The sequence below is a fragment of the Chlorocebus sabaeus genome, chromosome 26 (genome assembly GCF_047675955.1).
Source record: "Chlorocebus sabaeus isolate Y175 chromosome 26, mChlSab1.0.hap1, whole genome shotgun sequence".
Classification (NCBI taxonomy): Eukaryota; Metazoa; Chordata; class Mammalia; order Primates; family Cercopithecidae; genus Chlorocebus; species Chlorocebus sabaeus.
Window position 1 is genome coordinate 6,796,871 of NC_132929.1, and position 22,210 is coordinate 6,819,080.

Genomic DNA, 22,210 nt, shown 5'->3' on the forward strand with positions numbered 1-22,210 from the left:
TTCAGAGCCCAACACTCCACCTTCAGATCATGCTAATGCCACCATTTTCTGTACTTATGTCCTATGAAATGCCAAGAAGCCCGATGACACGTTTTGTTTTGTTTGTTTTTTTTGAGACGGGGTCTTCCTCTGTGGCCCAGGCTGGAATGCAGTGGTGCAATCTCAGCTCACTGCAACCTCCGCCTCCTGAGTTCAAGCGCTGAGGCTTCTCCCACCTCAGCCTCCCGAGTAGCTGGGGTTAGAGGTTAGAGGCGGACACCATCACACCCAGCTAATTTTCGTATTTTTAGTAGAGACGGGGTTTCACTATGTTGGCCAGGCTGGTCTCGTACTCCTGACCTCAGGTGATCCGCCCACCTCTGCCTCCTATAGTGTTGGGATTACAGGCATGAGCCACCAAGCCCGGCCGGCTGCCTGATGACACTTGAGCAAAAGGAACCTACTACTTCATTTTTCCCCACTGCCAATCACCTCCCCCTACATCTTAGACCATCACACTTCCCTAACCTAGAAACAGCCTTCAGCCTTATCTCCAGGGAGATAAGGATGTGAGCGCTGTTCTCCCACCTCCTCACTTGGCGGTCTTGGGAATCTATCTTTTTTCTTTTGCAAAACCCGTGTCACAGTGATAGATTTGCTGCGCACAGGCACAATGGACCTCGACCTGGCCAGTGACGCTGGACAGCCACAGCCGCCTCCAGACAGCAACTGCTGTCTCTTTCCTTCTGCCTTCCAAGTCACACATAAACACCCCTTTTGGCCAACTCTTCCTCTGGGAGGCTTCTCCTCAAGGGGCACCAGCACTGATGGGGAAGCCAGAGACAGGCAGCTCAGGATGGGGATGAAAAGCCAGGAATGTGGAGGCCGACTTCTGCTCCGCCCTGCTCCCTTGGATAGAGAGGCTGGAGCCCAGGGCATCAGCCACAGGTCTTGGGACAAACCCTTGGCCCAGGAAAACAGAGCTGGATGAATCCTTGAAAACCACGAGATCCACCGTCTCACTTCCCAGACGGGAAAGTCAGGCTCTGACTCCTGCTGTGGATTGCCGCTAACTCCGTTCTCTCTGGCCAACACCACTGCAGCCTGGGCCTCAGCTGGTGGAGAGAACTGGGCTCACCCACCGCCAAGGGAACTGCAAAAAGGGCACACGGCAGTCCTGGGCAGAGCCCTGGGCCAGGATGTCAGCCAGTTGCACAGCAGGGAAGGCACCTGCCCATCTCCACAGTCATCCTCCTCCTGGGCACCCTTACCAAAAGGCACTCCTCGAAACAAAATAAGGCCAGGCGCGGTGGCTCATGCCTGTAATCCCAGCACTTTGGGAGGCCAAGGCGGGTGGATCATGAGGTCAGGAGATCGAGACCATCCTGGCTAACATGGTGAAAACCCATCTTTACTAAAAATACAAAAAATTAGCTGAGTGTGGTGGCATGAGACTGTAATCCCAGCTACTCGAGAGGCTGAGGCAGGAGAATCACTTGAATCTGGGAGTTGGAGGTTGCAGTGAGCCAAGATCATGCCACTGCACTCCAGCCTGGGCGACAGAGTGAGTCTCCATCTAAAAAATAATAATAATACAAATAATTAATTAATTAATTAATTAAATGTATTATTAAATATTTCAGGACTGGCACAGTGGCTCATGCCTATAGTTCCAGCACTTTGGGAGGCTGAGATAGGTGGATCACTTGAGGTCAGGAGTTCAAGACCAGTCTGGTCAACATGGTGAAACCTGGTCTCTACTATAAATACAAAAATTAGCTGACAGAGTCACGTGCGCCTGTAAACTCGACTACTCGGGAGGCTGAGGTGGGAGAATCACCTGAACTGCGGAGATGAAGGTTGCAGCGAGCCGAGGGTGACAAAGTGAGACTCCATCTCAGTAAAAAATAAATATAAATAAATAAATATTTCAAACATACATAAATCTTTAGGAACCCATATACCAAATGCCTGAGTACCACTTTCCGGGGTTATCAGAATATCCTCATATATACTCTTATTTGCTTCAGACCTTCTATTCTTGTTTTACCAACTAAAGCAAACTTATATATGAAATGAAACTCCCAGAGCCTCCCGCCAGGCTTACTGCTTTGCCCATCCCTAGAGGTACCCACTCCTCTGAATTTAGAGTTTATCACCCCTGTGCAATTTTTATAGTTCTGCTACTTAGGTGGGTGTCTTTAAACATGTTTTTAAATGTTAGCTAGTATGCATATGTCCATGTATGTTATATATGGTATGTGATTTTACATATTATTCAAAACTTACTTTTATTGCTTAACATTATTTTTAAAAAAATTTTTTGTGTGAATACGTGTGGCTCTAGATGAAGGATCAGCAAACATTTTGTGTAAAACGCCAGACAGTAACGTATTTTAGGCTTTGTAGGCAACATATGGTCTCTGTTGCAAACTCTTTGTTTGGCTTTGCTGTTGTTTTGGTTTTGTTTGTTTGTCATTTGGATGGAGTTTCACTCTTGTCGCCCAGGCTGGAGTGCAATGGTGCAATCGGCTCACTGCAACCTCCACCCTCTGGGTTCAACGATTCTCCTGCCTCAACCTCCCAAGTAGCTGGGATTACAGGTACACAGAACCACCACGCCCAGCTAATTGTTTTGTATTTAGGAGATACAAGGTTTCACCATGTTGGTCAGGCTCGTCTTTTTTTTTTTTTGAGACGGAGTCTTGCTTTGTCGCCCAGGCTGGAGTGCAGTGGCGCCATCTCGGCTCACTGCAAGCTCTGCCTCTGGGGTTCATGCCGTTCTCCTGCCTCAGCCTCCTGAGTAGCTGGGACTACAGGTGCCCACCACCACGCCTGGCTAATTTTTGTATTTATAGTAGAGACAGGGTTTCACCGTGTTAGCCAGGATGGTCTCAATCTCCTGACCTCGTGATCTGCCTGCCTTGGCCTCCCAAAGTGCTGACATTACAGGTGTGAGCCACCGTGCCAGACCTGTTTTGTTTTTTGTAGTACTTTAATATTATAAAAACCATTCTTCTTAGCTCCTGGGCTGTACCATCACAGGCCATGGGCCAGATTTGGCAGATGGGCAGGAGTTTGCTGGCCCCTGTTCCAGGTCATATTGCATTGCCTGAGGATCCCACAGTTTACTCCTCCATGTTCCTGTTGATGGACATCTAAGTGGTTTCTGGTTGTCACGACACAAGGGTGACTATGAACATTATCATGTAAATGTGTGAGTCTCTCTGGGCACACACCAGGAAGTGGAAGGGCTGGGCATTGAACACAAGAATCTTTGACTTCACGATACAACATTAAGTTCTCTCCAAACTGGCAGTGCCAGTGTACATCCCCAGGAGGAGCTGACGAGTGCTCCTGCTGTTCCATGTCCTTACTGGCACTTACTATTACACGGCTTTCAAAATAATATGAACTGCCAGGCACGGTGGCTCACACTTGTAATCCCAGCACCTTCGGAGGCCAAGGCAGGAGGACTCCTTGAGCCCAGGAGTTTAAGACCAGCCTCAGCAACACAGTGAGACCCCCATCTCCACAAAAAAATTCAAAATTTAGCCAGGTGTGGTGGCAAGGCTATGGTCCTAGCTACTTGAGAGGCTGAGGTGGGAGGATCACTTGATCCCAGGAGGCTGATGCTGCAGTGAGCAGTGATTGCACCACTGTATTCCAGCCTGGGCAACAGAGTAAGACCTCATCTCAAAATAATAATAATAATAATAATAATAATAATACGTTCTTATGCAGCAGAGAGAACAGATTCATCATCACCCCCAAGTCCTTTTATTTTACTCATTTATTTTTGCCACGGAGTCTCGCTTTGTTACCCAGGCTGGAATGCAGTGGCACGATCTCAGCTCACTGCAACCTTCCCTTCCCAGGTTCAAGTGATTCCTCTGCCTCAGCCACCCGAGTAGCTGGGACTACAGGCGCACACCACCACACCTGGCTGATTTTTGTATTTTTAGTAAAGACGGGGATTCACCATGTTGGCCAGGCTGGTCTCAAACTCCTGACCTCGTGATCCACCCACCTTGGTCTCTCAAAGTGCTGGGACTACAGGCGTGAGCCCAAGCCCTTTTATAAAGCACTAACCACATCCATGAGGGCTCCCCCTTAAAGACACCAGTTCTTCATACTATCTTCCTCTTAATACTATTAAGATAGTATCTTGGCAATCAGTTTGAATTTTGAGAGATGCCTTCAGACCACAGCAATACTCTTCATGAAAGGTCTTCTGTGTATTTTGCCAGATATATTCTAAGGCTTCTGTTGCTATTGTGAATACAATCTTCTTTTCTATTCATTTTCTAATCGTTTACTACTGATGTGTAGGAATGCTAGTATCTCACTGTCATTCCTATGTCCATTCCCCTCGTTCATATTGATGTTAAATCTTCTATGTCTGCAGGTCATTCAAGTTTCCTTTTCATTTGAGATGGAATCTTACTCTGCTGCCCAGGCTGGCATACAGTGATGCAGTCTCGGCTCAATGCAATCTCCACCTACTGGGTTCAAGCGATTCTCATGCCTCAGTTTCCTTCCTTCCCTCCCTTCCTCCCTCCCTCTTCTTCCTTCCTTCCTTTGTCCCTCTGTCCCTCTTCCTCCTTCCTTCCTTCCTTCCTTTTCCCCTCCCTCCCTGCCTTCCTCTTTTCCTCCATTCCTTCCTCCCTCCCTTCCTTCCTTCCTTTTTCCCTCCCTCCCTTCCTTCCTTCCTCCCTTCCTTCCTCCTTTCCTCCCTCCCTCCCTCTCTTCCTTCCTTCCTTCCCCTTCTTTCCCTCGTTCTTTCCTTCCCCTTCTTTCCCTCCTTCCTTCCTTCCTTCCTTCCTTCCTTCCTTCCTTCCTTCCTTCTTTCCTTCCAGATGGGGTCTTGCTCTGTCACCCAGGCTGGTGTGCAGTGGCATGATCTTAGCTCACTGCAACCTGCACCTCCGAGGTTCAGGCAATTCTCCTGCCTTAGCCTCTTGAGTAGCTGTGACTACAGGTGTCCGCCACCTTGCCCAGTTAACTTTTTGTATTTTTAGTAGAGACAGGGTTTTATCATGTTGGCCAGGCTGGTCTCAAACTCCTGACCTCCAGTGATCTGGCTGCCTCAGCCTCCCAAAATGCTGGGATTACAGACATGAACCATCATACCCGGCCTTCCATGAGGTATTTAAAGGCACTTCCAAAGGTAGAATCGACAGACTTTCCAGATGTCAGTGGCAAGATTTCTTGACTCAGACCTGCCTTCAGGTCTTCAACGTCCAACCCTCTCCCCCACCCAAAGCCAATCAATTCTCCTCACAGAATAACATCAAATAGCAATTAGTACACGGTCCTTGACTTCTCCACATCAGCTCCAAAAAAGATATAGACCATTAACGGTGGAAATATTGTGAATGGGTGTTTAACAGTTAACATTAAAAACATTCCTATGGGTCACATACATACATTCCCATGAGTCATATACATATGTATAGACCTATGGGTCAACACATAAAATACGTTTCTCACCAACAAAATCCTCTGTAAATTTCAGAACGATCTGATGAGAATTTAACTTATTTTAAAATGCATATGATTATGTCAAAGAAATGTCCCTATAAAGGCCTGAACACAATCTCTGAGCCTAAGGCCTTCCCCATCTTCACCTCCATTTCACATTTGATCAACTATCTATTTGAGAGAGCATCGCTCCTTATTTGTTTTGGGAGTAGTCAATAACCTTGGAAGTTTCTTGAGGGCAAGAATCAAGTCTCTTACAGCTTCCAGCATGCCTCTGTGCACCCAGCAGGTCCTCAATAAATAATTTGTCACTCTACTTTCTCATAAAATATAGGACATACTTAGCTGTACAGCACATGATTTGAGCACACCTAACCCGAGTGGGTAATAACAACATTGAACCTGTTTAAAAACAACACTCGCTCCCGATTCCCTTTTCACCTTCATAGTATATTCGTTTGATTTCTAATAATGTTAGTTCTATCCATATGTTTTTAGATCATGGTACAAACTATGTTGTGCCTAAGTAAAGTTATACCAAGAATTTTATGGGGAAAAGCTAATGCACTGTTCTTAGTTTTGATTAAGATTTTAGACATGTGAAAATACAAATTTAGATATTGGACAGTGAGTTTTATTTTGGAGGTTGTAGGAGATTGAAGTGTTGGGGTAGGACTGATAGATTCCTTTGGCTACTTGTCTGTGGGGATGGGGAGAATATACAAGTTCACAATATCTTGTATGTTCTCACAGTGCTTAGTTTTGTGACTTTACAAAAACTGGCATTGTTTTTCTAGCTCTCAGTGGAGAAATGTAAGCTGTGAGTTTAATATCATGTTTACTGTGTTTTGACCAAGATTGTGCAAGCTTTTGTGGAAAAAAATTATACTGCTTTCTTTATCCTGTTTGTTTTATATATATATATATAAGCTTCCTTGTATTTTACTATGGTAAAGTTGTATCTTGCATATAGAGAAATAAGTCTATTAGAGTGAATTAAAAGAAACCTTTACTCTGACATGGCAACACTGTCTAATGGACCACATGTTTAAGCCCTGTGGATAAATCACACGAGAGCCCAGCACAGTGGAGTGCGCCTGTAATCCCAGCCACTTGGGAGGCTGAGGCAGGAGAACTGCTTGAACCTAGCAGTTCAAGACCAGCCTGGGTAACATAATGAGACTCCATCTCAGTCAATCAACCAATGAATCAGTTACGCTAAAAAGAGCAAGATCTTCAAACTTCCAACAAATGTCTGGGTGTCTAAAACAATGAAAAGAGCTTATGGCAGAGTTAAGCAGTCATCAGAGAAAAATCCTGGACAAATTGCAAATTTGTACTGGTTGTGAATTGCTGTGACTGCAGTTGAAAACCAAAGTTATGTTTGTACAGTCTTTTGGGGTGTATTTGTGTTTAGTAATAACTTGTTTGCAAATTTAGAGGACTCTAGCTATGATTTCTTCTTAGGGACCTTGACCTTGAGGGGCTCATAGTTTAACAGAAGAGAGAACTAGAAACCAAGAATGACATGCAGAGAGTGAGGTTCTGCAGCGCAGGCTGTATACAGGGTGCAGAGAAGCACTGCGGCACCGTGTTCTGGCCTCATCTTCTGCGCTACACTTCCCCATGTGTCGTTTCCTGAACCTGCCTGGTTTTTCCCACCATCTGGATCTCTCTCTGTAGGTGCCGTTCTCTCTCCTTGCAAGCCTTTTCCACAGCTTAGGTGCCTGGTGAAGTTCTGTTTCTTCAGAAGCTTCTTGAAGCCTGCCTCTAGCTCATTCACATAACTGTTTTGTCTACATCTCTGTTATTTCTTTATAAACAATTACAGTTAATTCTCATTATTTGCAGTAGTTCTATTCTATAAAGTTGCCTAGAACACTGAGTTAATCAAATACTCAACCCTTGTTGCCAGGGAAAATATGTACTTATGTACATATCTCACATAAGTTATAACCTTAATTCCTAAAACAACTCTTCCTGGTAGAGTACATTTTCTTTATTTACAAAAGAATAAAGAAAGTAGAGAAGTGTTAAGTGATTTGCCTGAGGCTGCCCCGCTAACAGGAGCCAGAGTTAAGATTCAGACCTCCTCCAGCTGGCCCCAGCCCGAGCTTCTTACACTACCCTGCACTGCCCTCTACCGTCTCTGCCCTCTGGACATCTTTGTATGAGAGCTGAAACCAGAAAACTGAGGGTCACCTTATTGGACCTTAGCTTGGGATGTGTGCAAGGAGTGGCAGATTTTTCACTATTATGTCTATATCCAGGAGCCACCTTGAAAGCTCCACAAGTATTAATTTGGGGATTACAAAGACATTTAGCAAGTAAGTAAATGTGCAAATACGGGATCCACAAACAATGAGGGTCAACTGTATTTGTAAGTGACTGCTAGGGTCTGTTTCATGGTAACCCCTTCCCCAGCAATGTGGAATGTTTCTTTAGCTTCTTTGAGAGTTCAATTACTTATTCATTCATATATTTACTAAGCACTTACTATAAGGCAGATTACTTTAATCTGTGATGAACAAGTTAGAGATTCAGGTCCTGCCCTGTGGATTTTACAGTACAGTAAGAAAGACAGATAGCTAAGTTTGGAGCTCGGGGCAGAGGCCCAGGTTGCAACTAGAGATTCACTTGACCAAGGTGAAACCTGGTGTGCCCCCTTCTACTTCACATCCCCAGACATTCTTTCAGAACATTTCTCCTCTAGTGTTGTGTATAAACTCTTCCTTTTGAGCCTCCCTTCATTGACACATGTCAACCTCTACTTGTCTTTTGTTGATTTTGAGGCCACTTGCCCATGTAACTGGCAGGATATTGTAGAAGAATCATGCTGACTTGGTCTTTGAATTCTGATTCTGCTACCTACCAACTGAGCTACTCTGGTCAAGCTCTTGGACTTCTGAGCTGGTTTCCTAATTTCAGAAGTGGTGATATGATGTGTTAGGCCCCAGTGGGTTGCAAGGAAGAGGCACACACATATCACATTTGGTGATGACAGCTGAATGCAAACTTGGATGGGAAGTCATCTAAGCAGCCATGTTGCCTCTTGGCTCTACTACTTTCAAAACTTCCCACAAGATTAATTTAGCAGCGTTTAGGATAGGATTTGAGCTCTGAAGACCTGCCCTCTTTTCCTTTGTTCGCCCAACATTTGTATTTTGTAAGAGAGAATATCTGATTGGATTAGTGTGTCACCTTCTAAAAACGGAAGGTCCCTGTTAGGGAGAATTTTGAGCCACGTCATGTCCTTGGTGATTGATCAACCTGAGGCTCAACCTATATGTTGTCCTTAGCTGAAGCACTGAGTCCTGGTCCAGTCACTTGTGGCCAAAGAAGGTTGGTTTTGGCTGGGCTCCATGGCTCACACCTGTAATCCCAGAACATTTGGAGGTCGAGGCCGATGGATCATGAGGTCTAGAGATCGAGACCATCCTGGCTAACATGCGGAAACCCCATCTCTACTAAAAACACATAAAAAATGAGCTGGGCATGGTTGTGTGTGTCTGTAGTCCCAGCCACTCAGGAGGCTGAGGCAGGAGAATCATTTGAACCCAGGACGTGGACGTTGCAGTGAGCTGAGATTGTACCATTGCACTCTAGCTTGGTGACAGAGCAAGACTCCGTCAAAAAAAAAAAAAAAAAAAAAGAAGAAGTAAGGTTGGTTTTATGCACTATTGGTCACACAGATGTGTTACAGATATGCTTTTTGTGTATGCCACAGTCGCACAATAGTTATATGACTGTCATGTATTCAAAAAGAACCCTTAGACAATTTCTTTAGAAGACAATTGAGAGTATAGCAGTCCTAGAGTTTCATGGCCTTCTGTCCAATTCAAATATGTATCTAATATGATCATAGATAATTAATAAAGCATCTAACAAGGTAATTGACACATATCAAATATTCAATACCTCTCCCTTTTGGTATTGCATCTAATATTATAGCATGGTTATTTGTTCATATGGCTGTTTTCCACACTAGGCCATAAGCTCCATCAGGGCAGGGTCTACAGTTTCATCTTTCTATCCTGGCAGTTAGTTCAGTGCCTGATACATACTAATAGAGGCACAAATGTTTCAAGAGTTGAGGAATTCTCAATTCCTACCATAAGAATGCGAGGATATAAAGGTTTCGCGGAGAAGGTATTATTTAAGCGGATTATTTAAGGGTGAGTAGGAATTCTTACCAATAACTTTGAGGCCTCATTCCGAGCAGAGAGCAGATGCAGGGACACAGATACAGAGATGGTGAAGTTTACTGAACACTCCTAGATTAAAAAACAGAAAGCAAACAATCAAAATCAACAATTAAAATAAAAACCACCTAAAGAAAAAACTGTGAATGGGCTTGGCCAGAGGGCATATCATAATTAACTATGACTGTAGACACTCCGTAATGGATGGAAGTTTTAGGGAAACAGCATAACATTCTCAGGTTGTTGGCAGAGCATCTAGAACAATATAGAAATACAGGTATTGAATTCTGGGAATGATGACACTGTAGTGACATCTTTGACTTCTCTGTGCATGAGGCATGTACGTGTCACACACTGTTCAAGGGGCTGAAAGTCAGACTCTTCTCTAGGAGCTCATGGGCAATCAAGAGAGACAGATAGGTGAGCAACTGGTTATCATGTGACAAGTGAGGTCATAGAGATATGACAAAATGCCGTCTAAACAAGAAGAAAGGAATAATTAGTAATATATGGAGTGCGGGGGAAAGATTTCTCAAATGAAGCCTGCTGGGCATGATGGCTCACACTTGTAATACCAGCACTTGGAGAGGCGGAGGTGGGAGGATCCAGGAGGATCTAGGAGTTCAAGACCAGCCTGGTCGACAGAGCAAGACCCTGCCTGTCTCTATATTTGAAATAATAAACATTTTTAATAAAGTGATATTTGAGCACTCGGGAGTACTATACAAATATAGGACAGACTGAAGGAATGTATCCAGCTTAACTTAACATTTTTTGAAATTTTATATTGCAAGAATAGTATGTGTTTACTGCTATGAAATTAGGAAGAACTGATGGGCAAGGAGGTCTACAAAGCACTCCATAGGTCCACCATACTGAGGCAATGGTCAATGCTTTGATGGATTTGATACTTTCTATGCATATGCATGTGCTCTCTCTCTATATGCATAGTTAAATAGAAATGGTTATCCTGAATGTTCTGTTTATCCATTTATTTTTATGAAATCTCTGAAGAGTACATTTGCTTTGCTCGAGGGAGTCTTGCTACATACTGCTGTACATAATGAAAACTAAAAAAGAGGCAAACTTTTCAGCCTTGCAACCTTATGGTGATTCAAACAGAGGCTTCCTCAAAGGCAGATTCAGAAATGAACTTGGTGTGTGTAGGTGGTTGTGCTTGGCATTATTTTTTGTAATAGTATGATAGGGATGATTTCAGTGTCTGCCAACAGGAACTGGTTAAGTAAACGGTGGTCCATCCAAATGATGAATACCGTGCAGCTAAGAAGAAGAATGAGAAAGACTGCACTCACGTGGAAGAACTCGTATAGATTGTGTGTGTTTTTAAAAGGAAGAAGGAATGGTATCGTATGTGTGGTATGCTACTTTTTGTGTTGAGAGAGAAGAGTAGAATAAGTATATACCTATGTATTTGCAAAGATAAATTCTGAAATGATATGTAAGAAACCAATTTAAAGTGTTTGGCTGTGGAGGGAGAATAGGACTACGAATGGGATTTTGCTATATGCTTTTATAGATAGCTAAATTTTAAATTTTTCAGAACTATGTATTTGTACACATTAAAATAAAAATGTTTCCAGACCTTGGAACATAAAAGGAAGGACCAGGAGCAGTGGTACACACATGTATTTAATCCCAGCACTTTGGGAGGCAGAGGCAGGTGGATCACCTGAGGTCAGGAGTTCGAGACCAGCCTGGCCAACATGGTGAAACCCCATCTCTACTAAAAATACAAAAATGTATTTGTATTTGTATACAAAATGTATTTGTATACAAAAATGTGGGTGCCTGTAATCTCAGCTACTCAGGAGGCTGAAGCAAGAGAATCACTTGAACCCAGGAGGTGGAGGTTGCAATGAGCCAAGATCACACTACCTCACTCCACCCTAGGCAACAGAGCAAGACTCTGTCGTAAATAAATAAATAAATAAATAAATAAATGGAAGATGGGGCAGCTTTTTGTACTGCACATCCCAAAAATGGGCTGACTAACCTCAAGAGGAAAGGATTCAAGGCCTCTAGCATACATGGGATACATACAGGAGAAAAAAGGAAAAAAAAAAAGAAAAGAAATATAAATATAAATAAATGAAAACAACACTTCTCCCTGATTATAAAGGAAATCACATTCTTTGTGTAATAATTTGGATGACAAAATGTAGAGAAAAATCTTTAATTTTTCCACTCAAAACATTCTGGTTCCTTTTTACACTTTTTTATGCATGTAAACATTTTAAAAAGTAGAATCATAATATATGGTCTTTTGTCGCTGACTATATTTTCAGCATGTTTCTATGGGAGAATTATATCCTGGCATCATCATTTTTAATAGCTGGATGTATGTTAAGTGAATCGTTGCCACCCTAGAGTTGAATTTCCTTCTATATCATTTTAATGAACCCGAGCAAGGATTTTTGCGATGAATTCATAGAAGTAGAATATATGGAGGAAAATAATATAAAACAGTTTTAGGATTTTTAAAAGAAATGTTCAAATTATCCTGTAGGAAAATTGGTTCAGTTTATACTTCCACCAACAGGGACGGAGCTCCAGGTTCCCCCTTCCATTTGTCACCTTTGCTGGTCTTTAAGCAGAACATCTCATTGTTTTCATTACATTTCTTTGATTTCTAGTGCTTTTGAATCTTTTTCATAAGCTCATTGGCCATTTTTATTTTCATGGGAAGTGTCGGTTTCTCCACTGCCCATTTTCTGCTGGAAATCATTCATTTTTTTCTGAATAATTTTAAAGATTTCTTTATAGGCTACGGATACACACCTTTTATCTGTCATTCAGGTTACAAAGATTTTCTCCCAGTAAGTAATTTGTCATTTCGCTTTATTTTTCTCTCTCTCTCTCTTTTTTTTTTTTTTTGCTAGCCCAACACCAAAGTCACATTTCACTTAATTTTTATCTGCTGAATGAAAACGTTTTAACTTAGTGATTTTAGTGGAAACAGGAGCAGGACAGAATGTAATATCTAGATCTCACTCTGTCACCCCGACTGGAGTGCAGTGGCATGATCATAGCTACTGCAGCCTCAAACTCCTGGGCTCAAGCGATTTTCCCACCTCAGCCTCCCAAGTAGCTCTAGGACTACAGGTGTGTGCCGCCATGCCCAGCTAATTTTTAAATGTTTTTTGTAGAGATGTGAATTCGCTATGCTGCCCAGGCTGGTCTTGAACTCCTGACTGACTCCACCTTGGCTTACCAACATGCTGGGAGTACAGGCGTGAACTAGTGTTCCCGGCTAAGAGCTTACTTTTTTTGCTAGTAGTGTTCTTGGTATCTTTTTATATTTGAGGCTTTCATGCTAGTGCTGAAGTATTACACTCACCATCTGAGGTTTACAGGACGTTTGTTTTAATATCGAACAGAGGGACCTGTTAAGTTTTGCATCTTTGCAGGTGTACAAAATGTGCCTACCAGGACTCTGCTTGGTATCCATTGAAAAGCAGGAAGTAATACAATAAAATGTTGCCTGGCTAGAGGCTTTGGAAGAATGGAGTGTTCTGGTTGAATTCTATTAACATGGAAGGATGAAGGTGAAAACAATTCCAAACTTTAATTTCCTGTTGAATGCAATTTGAAAATATAGCCAGTGATTCCACTTTTCTTCTCTAGTAAGTTTGGACATTCAGATCTAGTTGGTCTTTTATCATAGAACTCCTAGTGTGCCCGAGTCTTACATTGTGAAGATCCTTTTCTACAATATTACATATAAGAGGATATAAATGGTACTAGATGAGATCAGGCTGGATGAGAACTGATACTTGTAAACATACTTTTTAGACGAAATCTCTGATTGCCATTCACTTTCTATTTGAACTCATAAAAATAAAACACACTGGCTAGAGGATGGAAGTAGGAAGGAGATTTATGTCTTTTAATTGCTTGTCATTGTTTCATATCGAGACAGAACATATAGTATCCCTGGCTTTGGACCTACAGAAGGAAACACATTTTTCTACCTGCTGTATGCCAGCGGTTCCTGAACACCTGGAGGGCTTATTGCAGCCTGGATTGCTGGTCCCTACTCCAGAGTTTCTGATTCATCAGGTCTAGGGAGGGGTCTGAGAATTTACATCTATAAGACATTCCCAAGTGCTCCTGGTTCAGAGACTATGTTTTTGAGAAGCACTCCTATCTACTAACTGTAAATTGTAGAACTTTAGAAAAAAGCTTACTTTGGTCTGGGATAAGAAGCACACAGGTAATGGAGCAAATCATGAAAAAGTCAACCCTTGATCCCAGGTAGCAAGCACTACACAGTGACAGAACGCAACTCTTGGTTTTCATGATTGCAAGTCATAGCCAAGTATCAAGTGAGAAATGTAGTTTCATTTTCAGGGCTGAGAGAGGCCAGGTGATTCTAGAAAAATAGGATTTAGTGATAAACCTCATGAGAGTAGGATTTATTTATGTCCTTTTTCTCTCCTCCATCACTTAGCATTTAGCCTTACTTTACAGGGTCCTGTATTTGTTTTAAACTTGAAAAGAACTTTGAGTGCTTATTAAATGGAAAGCTTTCCGTGTGTGTGTGTGTGTGTGTGTGTGTGTGTGTATGTATGTATGTATTTAGAGACAGAGTCTTGTTGTGTAGCCCAGGCTGAAGTGTAATGGCATGATTTTGGCTCACTGCAACCTCTGCCTCCCAGGTTCAAGGGATTCTCCTGCCTCAGCCTCCCAAGTAGCTGGGATTACAGGCACCTGCCACCATGCGCAGCTAGTTTAGTATTTTTAATAGAGACAGGGTTTCATCATGTTGGCCAAGCTGGTCTTGAACTCCTGAACTCAGGTGATCCACCCGCCCCAGCCTCCCAAAGTGCTGGGATTACAGGCATGAGCCGCCACACCTGGCTCACAAGCTTTGTGTTTTTAAAGGTATTAGACATGTTTCTTATTTTCTTTTTCTTTTTCTTTTTAAAAAACATAAAACCCTTAACAATAATGTAGGAGAATAAGAGAAAGTTTTTCCAAAAAAGAAAAATCAATGTGATTATTTATCTTAGTGGAATGTTGGATAATATAGTCTGCTTTATCAATCATCAAGCACACTATAAAATTTCCATTATAATAGGATTTGCATCTCAATTGAGGTAATAAAGTTTTAAAGTTTTTAAAGTGAAAGACAGCCTCGCCCCTCTCCTGGAGTGGGCGGGGACAGCGGTTCCATGGCGGCTTTCCTTGTGACATCACAGGTTCTTCAGGACATGCTGCTGTCTGGCCACGCCTCTTTCCCCTTTCATCTTTCTCATTGACCAATAGGCTTGAAGCATTAAGGCCACGCCCCTATTCTGCATTCTAGTGTGGCCCTGGTTACGCCTCCTCTGGCTCAGTCACACAGCTACCTGGTAGGTGACTGGAGGTGTATAGTTGTCCTCGCCTGGATTGTGCTGATGTGGCCCCAACCCCACCGCCCTACCCATCCCATGATGTCCGAAGAAACCCGAGCGATCAAATTGGCCAAGGCCAAGGAAAAGGTAAAACGCACCAGGTTGTGGCACCCCAACCCAGCCCCAGGCGCCCTCTGACAGTCAAGCTGCTGCCAGAGTCTGTGCCACTGCTGAGGCACACCAGGCTGGGAACCCCCCAGTGCCCCTGGGCTCCCCACGCCAAAATCTTGCGGGCCAGCCCAAATCTCTCATGAGTCCTGCCCCTGCCCTCACCAGTCACCCCAGGGAGACTGTGAGCTGGTAACTCCCAGGGCTTCCCACTCCATACTCTGCCCTTACCTCCTGCTACCCCAAACCCAACCTCCTTGGGCTCTTTGGGCTCACGTCTCCAAGGACCTGGGTGCCCCAGAACCTGCCCTCAGCAGTTGCCCCATGGTCACTTTGGACAGGTGACTCCTGGGGCTCCCTGCTCCATACTCGGCCCTCACCTCCCGCCACCCAAAGTCTGATCTCCCTGGGCTCTTTGGGCTTGCATCTCCAAGGACCTGGGTCCCAATCCTGTGACCCCCTCTCCCCTATCTCAAAATGGCAACTTGGGCATTGCACTCATGTGTCCCCCCCACCACTCCACCGAGGAGTGGAATGTAGTGATGTCACAGTCCCTCTAGGAACTGTCATTACTGCCACGAGACCGGTCTTTGCTCTTAGGACCCAGTCCCCTAAGTGTTCTTGCCCATTTCTGGTTCCTCCGGTTGTAGCACAGGTTTCCAGCTGGAAGGGGACCAGGGACTGTGGGACCTAGGAGAGAGAGGTTTCAGGCTGCCTTACTCCCTTAACACAGACGTTGACAGTGTGAAAAGCCTACACCTCCCCCATGAGCTCAACACATTGACAGTGTTCTGGGTGGCAACGGGAGAATGGGTTTAGTTTGATTTTCTCCCAGGCTTCTACTCTCCAGAGAGACTCGAACATTGTTTCTGAGTTCTCCACCTCAGATTTGAATTCTGTATTGTTCTGGGACCAGAGTGCCCCTCAGTCAGTGGTTTCTGCAGTGAGATCTGCCTATCTTCTGTGGAACAGATCTTGGGAAACTGAACTTGACAGCTTGAATTTTCCTCATCTCATCTCCACCTGGGGTACTTCGAGTGCCACAGGATAAATATGGGGCATCTTTCTGAAGCATCAGTTTCCTTTGAGTCTACTGAGAGACAAAACATTAATGTACTTATGGGAGACAGTCACATAGATGTATAAGAGTATACAAGACTCCTCTCTGAAGTGAGGGTTGGGTTGTCCTCTTTCTGTTAAATTCCCAGGATTCACAGAAAGGCTGCCTTCTGCCATGAGCATACATTAATATAAAAGTTTGAGAGGTAGTGGTGCACTTCTTCACACTAACAGACATGTGAGGGTGTATGACTCTAAACCACACAGTGTACAGTTCCTGCCTATTTAATATTTGCTTTTCTGCCTCTGCCTCTGGTTTTGGTCCCTGGCAGCTGCTGATTTGTGGCAAAATCCCAGAGCTCAGAGTCAGAAGACTGAGTTTAAGTTCCATTATTGCCTTCTGTTCAGCCATGGTATCAATCCCTCTCAGTCACTAAGTGATTGTGACAACACTTCCTACAGTTGTTGGTGGCATTAAATCAGATGGTGCATAAGACTATTTTGTATAAACTGTAAAGCAGGATGTGACTGGAGGAGTTTATAGTTCTCATGAGTATCACTGCTCTTCCTTTCCACAGTTGAGAGACTACCATCCCCAGGCCAACCCTAGTGTTGGTACAGGAGCAAGCGACACCAAAAAGAAGAACATCAATAATGGTGCTAACCCTGAGACAACCACTTCTGGTGGTTGCCACTCACCTGAGGATGTGAGTCTTGGCTGGCCAGGCTCCTGGGGACAGAGGGCCCAAGGGGTGGTGGAGGGTAATTGTTAAGATTGTGGAAGAACTCCCAGGTACTGCTTAAGAATTCTGGGTTTGAATCCTCTCCATCTGCTGGGCATATGATATAGGGCAAATTCCTGGAGCTCTTTGGGCCTCTCTTTTCACATCTGTAAAATAGGAGTGGTGTGGTTTTACCTACATTGGTGAAGTTTACATGAGATTTATCATTGTTGTTTTTATGTTAATCCCTAGTCCACGGCCTGCTGTAAACTCTCCTTCTCGGGCTTGCGTTTCCTGAGGTAGAGTTAGAGAGTATCAGAGTTGTCTGTTAGCTCTGAGAGCCCGAGAGTTAAAGGCCCACTAGAATGGAAACCTCGGGACCAAGGGTTCCTATCTGCCTTTTCCGTCCTATATCCGCGCTGTGAAGAACCGTCCCTGGCCCGTATGTGCTCACTCAATGTTTGTTGAATGAATGCACCTTTCTAAATCACAAGCTGGCAGAAGGGTGGGCTCTTCTCACACTCCATCTCTGAAGGTTTCTGTGACTGTCTTTTTGAGAGAATCTAGTTTCAGACTTTGAGTTCTGTGGCTGTGGCCAAAAACCAACAAAGACCCAAGTCCTTTTACTTTGGGAGTTGAGGAGAGTTTACCAGTTCGTGTTCCCATTGGGTCTCAGAACTACCTTTAAAATCCATCCCTGGCCCCTGCCTACCGCTTCCTGGCCTGGGGAATAGAGTTGAAGGGGCCACCCTCAGTCACCTTCCTTTGACTCTCCCCACAGAAACAACAGAACCGAGCCCAGCTGGAAGAAGTAACGTGATTTCTTTGTTTGCTCACATGACTGCTGGGTTTGGAGGGCACTCAGCCATAGAGGCCCCAGTCTCATCTTGCCCACTCCCAGCCTGGGGAAGAAGGCTCACCCCCTGGATCCCACCCCGTCCACACAGGGTCCCTGATAACCTGGTCCCATGGGTGGGCCTGTCCTGGGGCAGTGGTGCCGTTCTGGGGGCATCTCTTGCTGTGCCATCTCTGCCTCCCCCTAGTAAGAGCTCTGTCTTCCTCTTTCTATAGGAAAAGAAGGCAAGCCACCAACATCAGGAAGCCCTAAGGAGGGAGCTAGAGGTGAGTGGAAGGTGTGAAGTTCTCTCCTGTCCTCTGGAGAAGGTTTCTTTGCTTCTCTTTCAGCACTTGCTTGTCTTTTCTCCCAAAGGCCCAGGTTCATACCATACGAATCCTTACATGTGAGAAAACCGAGCTTCAGACGGCACTCTATTACAGCCAGTGTGCTGTCCAGCAGTTGGAAGGTGGGAATCTGGCACCCGGTCATCCTTCAACCTGGCACTTTCACAGACCTTTAGGGGGAATCCTTTGGGCCGCATCTGAATGTCTGTCATTCCAGGAGAGTCCAGGCATCTGGTCAGCTGCCTGCATGATTCATGGAACTTTGCAAGAGATTTAGAGCGGGATCTCTCTGCTGTTGCTACACAGAAGAAGGCGGCTGACTGGGTGAGTCCAACCACCTGCCCCGTCCCCTGGGAACCCGGCTTCACAGATGGAAGAGTGAGCCTAAAAGTCCCTTCTGCAGGATGGAGTGTCCTGCCCAGAATTCAGCATGGCCATTTCTTGCTGCTTTTGTGTGTGGTGGTTAGAGGCTGACGGGGGCTGAGTCGGCTGCTGTGGGTGAGCTGGGGGGCGCCGTGGGGAGTGAGCACTGGACACAGAGCTCGCAGGCCAAGTGCCCGCCCTGCCCATATTTGACTGTGGCCTTGGCCAAGTCCCAAGTGGCAGTTAGGATACTTATACCATCAAGGTACAGAAGAGTAGCTTGAGTATGTTATTATTTGTGTTGAGAGAGGGAGCCTGTGTATGTGTGTGTGTGTGTGTGTGTATTATGGGAATATACAATAAACAGGTTTGTAAGGATTCATAAACATCTCAGGAGAGAGGAACAGTGTTGGGGGGAGATATTTCCCTTCTGTACTTTGAGTTTTGGACGATTCGAATGTATCATCCTTTCAAAATGTCAACAAATGATTAATTTCCTCCTTCTTATCTTTGCCCCTACCCCCAGTGAAAGAATGGGCTTAGAGAATCAGACATACCTGGGTGTTGAAAACCCAGCTCTACGTGATCTTAGGCAAGCACTTAACCCTCAATACCCCATGTTTTTCATCTATACGATAGAGGTAATAATGGTAACCGTCTCCTATGGAGGTTGTGAGGATTAAATGGGATTGTTAGTGCAGTGCCTGGTGAAGCAGTCAGTAAAGGTTCCAACAGTGGTAGTAGTAACAGTAAGAACAATAGCAATACCATCTGATGTCTCAGGGCCCCTGCTAGCCAGCTATGAATTCAGTTTCTTTCCCTGTCCCTTCCACCTTTACTGAGTTCTTTGAAAAACAAATGAGGGCCAGGTGCTCTGCCTCATGCCTGTAATGCCAGCACTTTGGGAGGCCGAGGCTGGCGGATCACCTGAGGTTGGGAGTTCAAGACTAGACTGACGGACATGGAGAAACCCCATCTCTACTCAAAATACAAAGTTAGCCGGGTGTGGTGGCACATGCCTATAATCCCAGCTAATCGGGAGGCTGAGGCGGAGGTTGTGGTGAGCTGAGATTGCGCCATTGCACTCCAGTCAGGGCAACAAGAGTCAAACTCTGCCTGAAGAAAAAGAAAAAGTAAGTAAGAAAGAAACAAAACAAAACAAAAAAGAAAACCAAAGGAGATCCTGGGCTTGGAAGTGCCTTGAGAGCATGTCAGGTGTGACTGGGAGTGGGGAGTGGTGTGTGGAGTGGTCACGGTGGCTGTTGTTCCTGGTCGGCCAGCCGCTCCTCTGCCTGCTCTATCCTGACTTCACCTTTCTCTATTTGCAGTACATCGAGGAGTTAACAAAGGAGAGGGACGCCCTGAGTCTGGAACTGTACAGGAACACGTAGGATGGGGGACGGTGGGATGGGAGGTCTGGGGGCTCTTAGCGTGGGGGGTGTGCTGGGAGGTGGGGGTACAGGTGAGCATGGTGAGAGGCTCATACAGGTTTTCATGTGTGCACAGGGAAGCTCTAGTGCCGGCTGTGCCACTGACTCATGGGGTAGCCTCAGGCAACTCATGTCTTCTCTCTGGCCTGCCACCTGGGGCTTTAAATTCCTGGGGTCCCATCCAATGCCACGGTTCTGTGGTTGTGGGGTGAAAGCAGAGGGTTGATCACCAAAGCAGTCCTTTCTGTTCTTCGTTCATTCCTTTATCTACTGCCTCTGGTCGTAGCATAACCGATGATGAGCTGAAGGAGAAAAATGCCGAACTACAAGAAAAACTTCGACTTGTAGAATCTGAGAAGTCTGAGATCCAGCTCAATGTAAAGGAGCTAGAAAGGAAGCTGGAGAAGGCCAAGCTCCTGCTGCCACAGGCAAGCGGCTACAGCCCCCGGGGTTGTGGGATCCCCGTCCGGCTGGGACCATGGTCTAGGGATCATGCAGGGTATGGGGAGGCTCCAGTCACGAGCTAGAAGATTTGGGTCCTTGTTCTGGTCCCGCCATAGAATCCTCTAGAGTGTACTAAAAATCTACAAAAGTGGGGCCCTGCCTGGGGAATCGGAATCTCAGAGTTAGGGCTTAAAAATATATATTTTAAAGGATCATGGGTGAAAACCATTGTTTGATAGATTACATTTAGATGACTATCCCATGAGTCTGTTTCCTTCTGAGGTTCAAACCAACACTTTCACTATTCCAGCAGCAGCTGCAGGAGGAGGCTGACCACCTGGGTAAGGAGCTTCAGAGTGTGTCAGCGAAGCTCCAAGCCCAGGTGGAAGAGAACAAGTTGTGGAACCGCCTGTACCAGCAACAGGAAGAGAAGATGTGGAGGCAGCAAGAGAAGATACACGAGCAGGAGGAGAAGATACGGGAGCAGGAGGAGAAGATGCACAATCAGGAGGAGAAGATACGGGAGCAGGCGGAGAAGATGCACAATCAGGAGGAGAAGATACGGGAGCAGGCGGAGAAGATGCACAATCAGGAGGAGAAGATAAGGGAGCAGGAGGAGAAGATGCACAATCAGGAGGAGAAGATACGGGAGCAGGAGGAGAAGATGCACAATCAGGAGGAGAAGATACGGGAGCAGGCGGAGAAGATGCACAATCAGGAGGAGAAGATACGGGAGCAGGTGGAGAATATGCATGAGCAGAAGGAGAAGATAAGGGAGCAGGAGGAGAAGATGCACAATCAGGAGGAGAAGATAAGGGAGCAGGAGGAGAAGATGCACAATCAGGAGGAGAAGATACGGGAGCAGGCGGAGAAGATGCATGAGCAGAAGGAGAAGATACAGGAGCAGGAGGAGAAGATGCACAAGCAGGAGGAAAAGATACGGGAGCTGGAGAAGAAGAGGCAGGAGCAAGAAGAGAAGATGTGGAGGCAGGAGGAGAAGATACGGGAGCAGAAGGAGATAATACGGGAGCAGGATGAGATGATGTGGAAGCAGGAGGAGAAGATGTGTGAGCAGGAGGAGAGGCTGGGGGAGAAGGAGGATATGCTGTGTGAGCAGGAGGAGAAGTTGGGGGAGAAGGAGGATATGCTGTGGGAGCAGGAGAAGAAGATGTGTGAGCAGGAGGAGAAGCTGTGGGAGAAGGAGAAGATGATATGGGAGAAGGAGCAAAAGATACGTGAGCAGGAGGAGAAGATGTGGAGGCAGGAGGAGAAGATGCGGGAGAAGGAGGAGAAGATGCAGAGGCAGGAGGAGAAGATGCAGGAGCAGGAAATGAGGCTGTGGCAGCTGGAGGAGAAGATGCAGAAGCAGGAGGTGAGGCTGCAGGAGCTGGAGGAGAGGCTGGGGGAGCTGGGGCGGAAGGCCGAGCTTTGGGGGAGCAGGCGGAGGTGGGTGCAAACCCTGGAGATCATACAGAACGACCTCACCACAACTTAGCAGATGGTGGTTGGCTCCCTCTGCTTTTCCACCAGTCTGTGGCCTACAGCTTCAATGGTGGAAAGAAGGGTGTGAGATTTGAGGCTGGGGAGGGAGGCATGGGCCTCTAGGCAAGGGAGGCAGTCACTTAGGCCTGGAGGAAGGGGCCAGGGGCCAGGTGCCTTGGCAGATAACACAGCCCCACTGTGCCCTCGCCACCCTGTTTATGGGCCCAGAATCTGGAAGCCAGCCACTGCCTACCCTGACGCCTATCCTGCAGGTGGAGCTGAAGAGCCAATAGCCTCAGAGTCTGCAGCAGCAGCCAGACCATTCCCTGGGTCCCCTG

At 45.5% G+C, this 22,210-nt stretch overlaps 1 protein-coding gene across 1 annotated transcript in view; it reads left to right on the plus strand.

Annotated features, from left to right (window-relative positions):
- Nucleotides 1-22,210, plus strand: part of LOC103232846 (uncharacterized) — a 40,236-nt gene extending 18,026 nt beyond the window's left edge. The window contains 8 exon segments of the mRNA XM_073011944.1: nucleotides 14,995-15,169; nucleotides 16,762-16,956; nucleotides 18,043-18,093; nucleotides 18,182-18,281; nucleotides 18,284-18,477; nucleotides 19,845-19,903; nucleotides 20,233-20,374; nucleotides 20,704-22,210. Coding sequence (XP_072868045.1) covers nucleotides 14,995-15,169; nucleotides 16,762-16,956; nucleotides 18,043-18,093; nucleotides 18,182-18,281; nucleotides 18,284-18,477; nucleotides 19,845-19,903; nucleotides 20,233-20,374; nucleotides 20,704-21,885 — 2,098 coding nt within the window. The 3' untranslated portion in view covers nucleotides 21,886-22,210.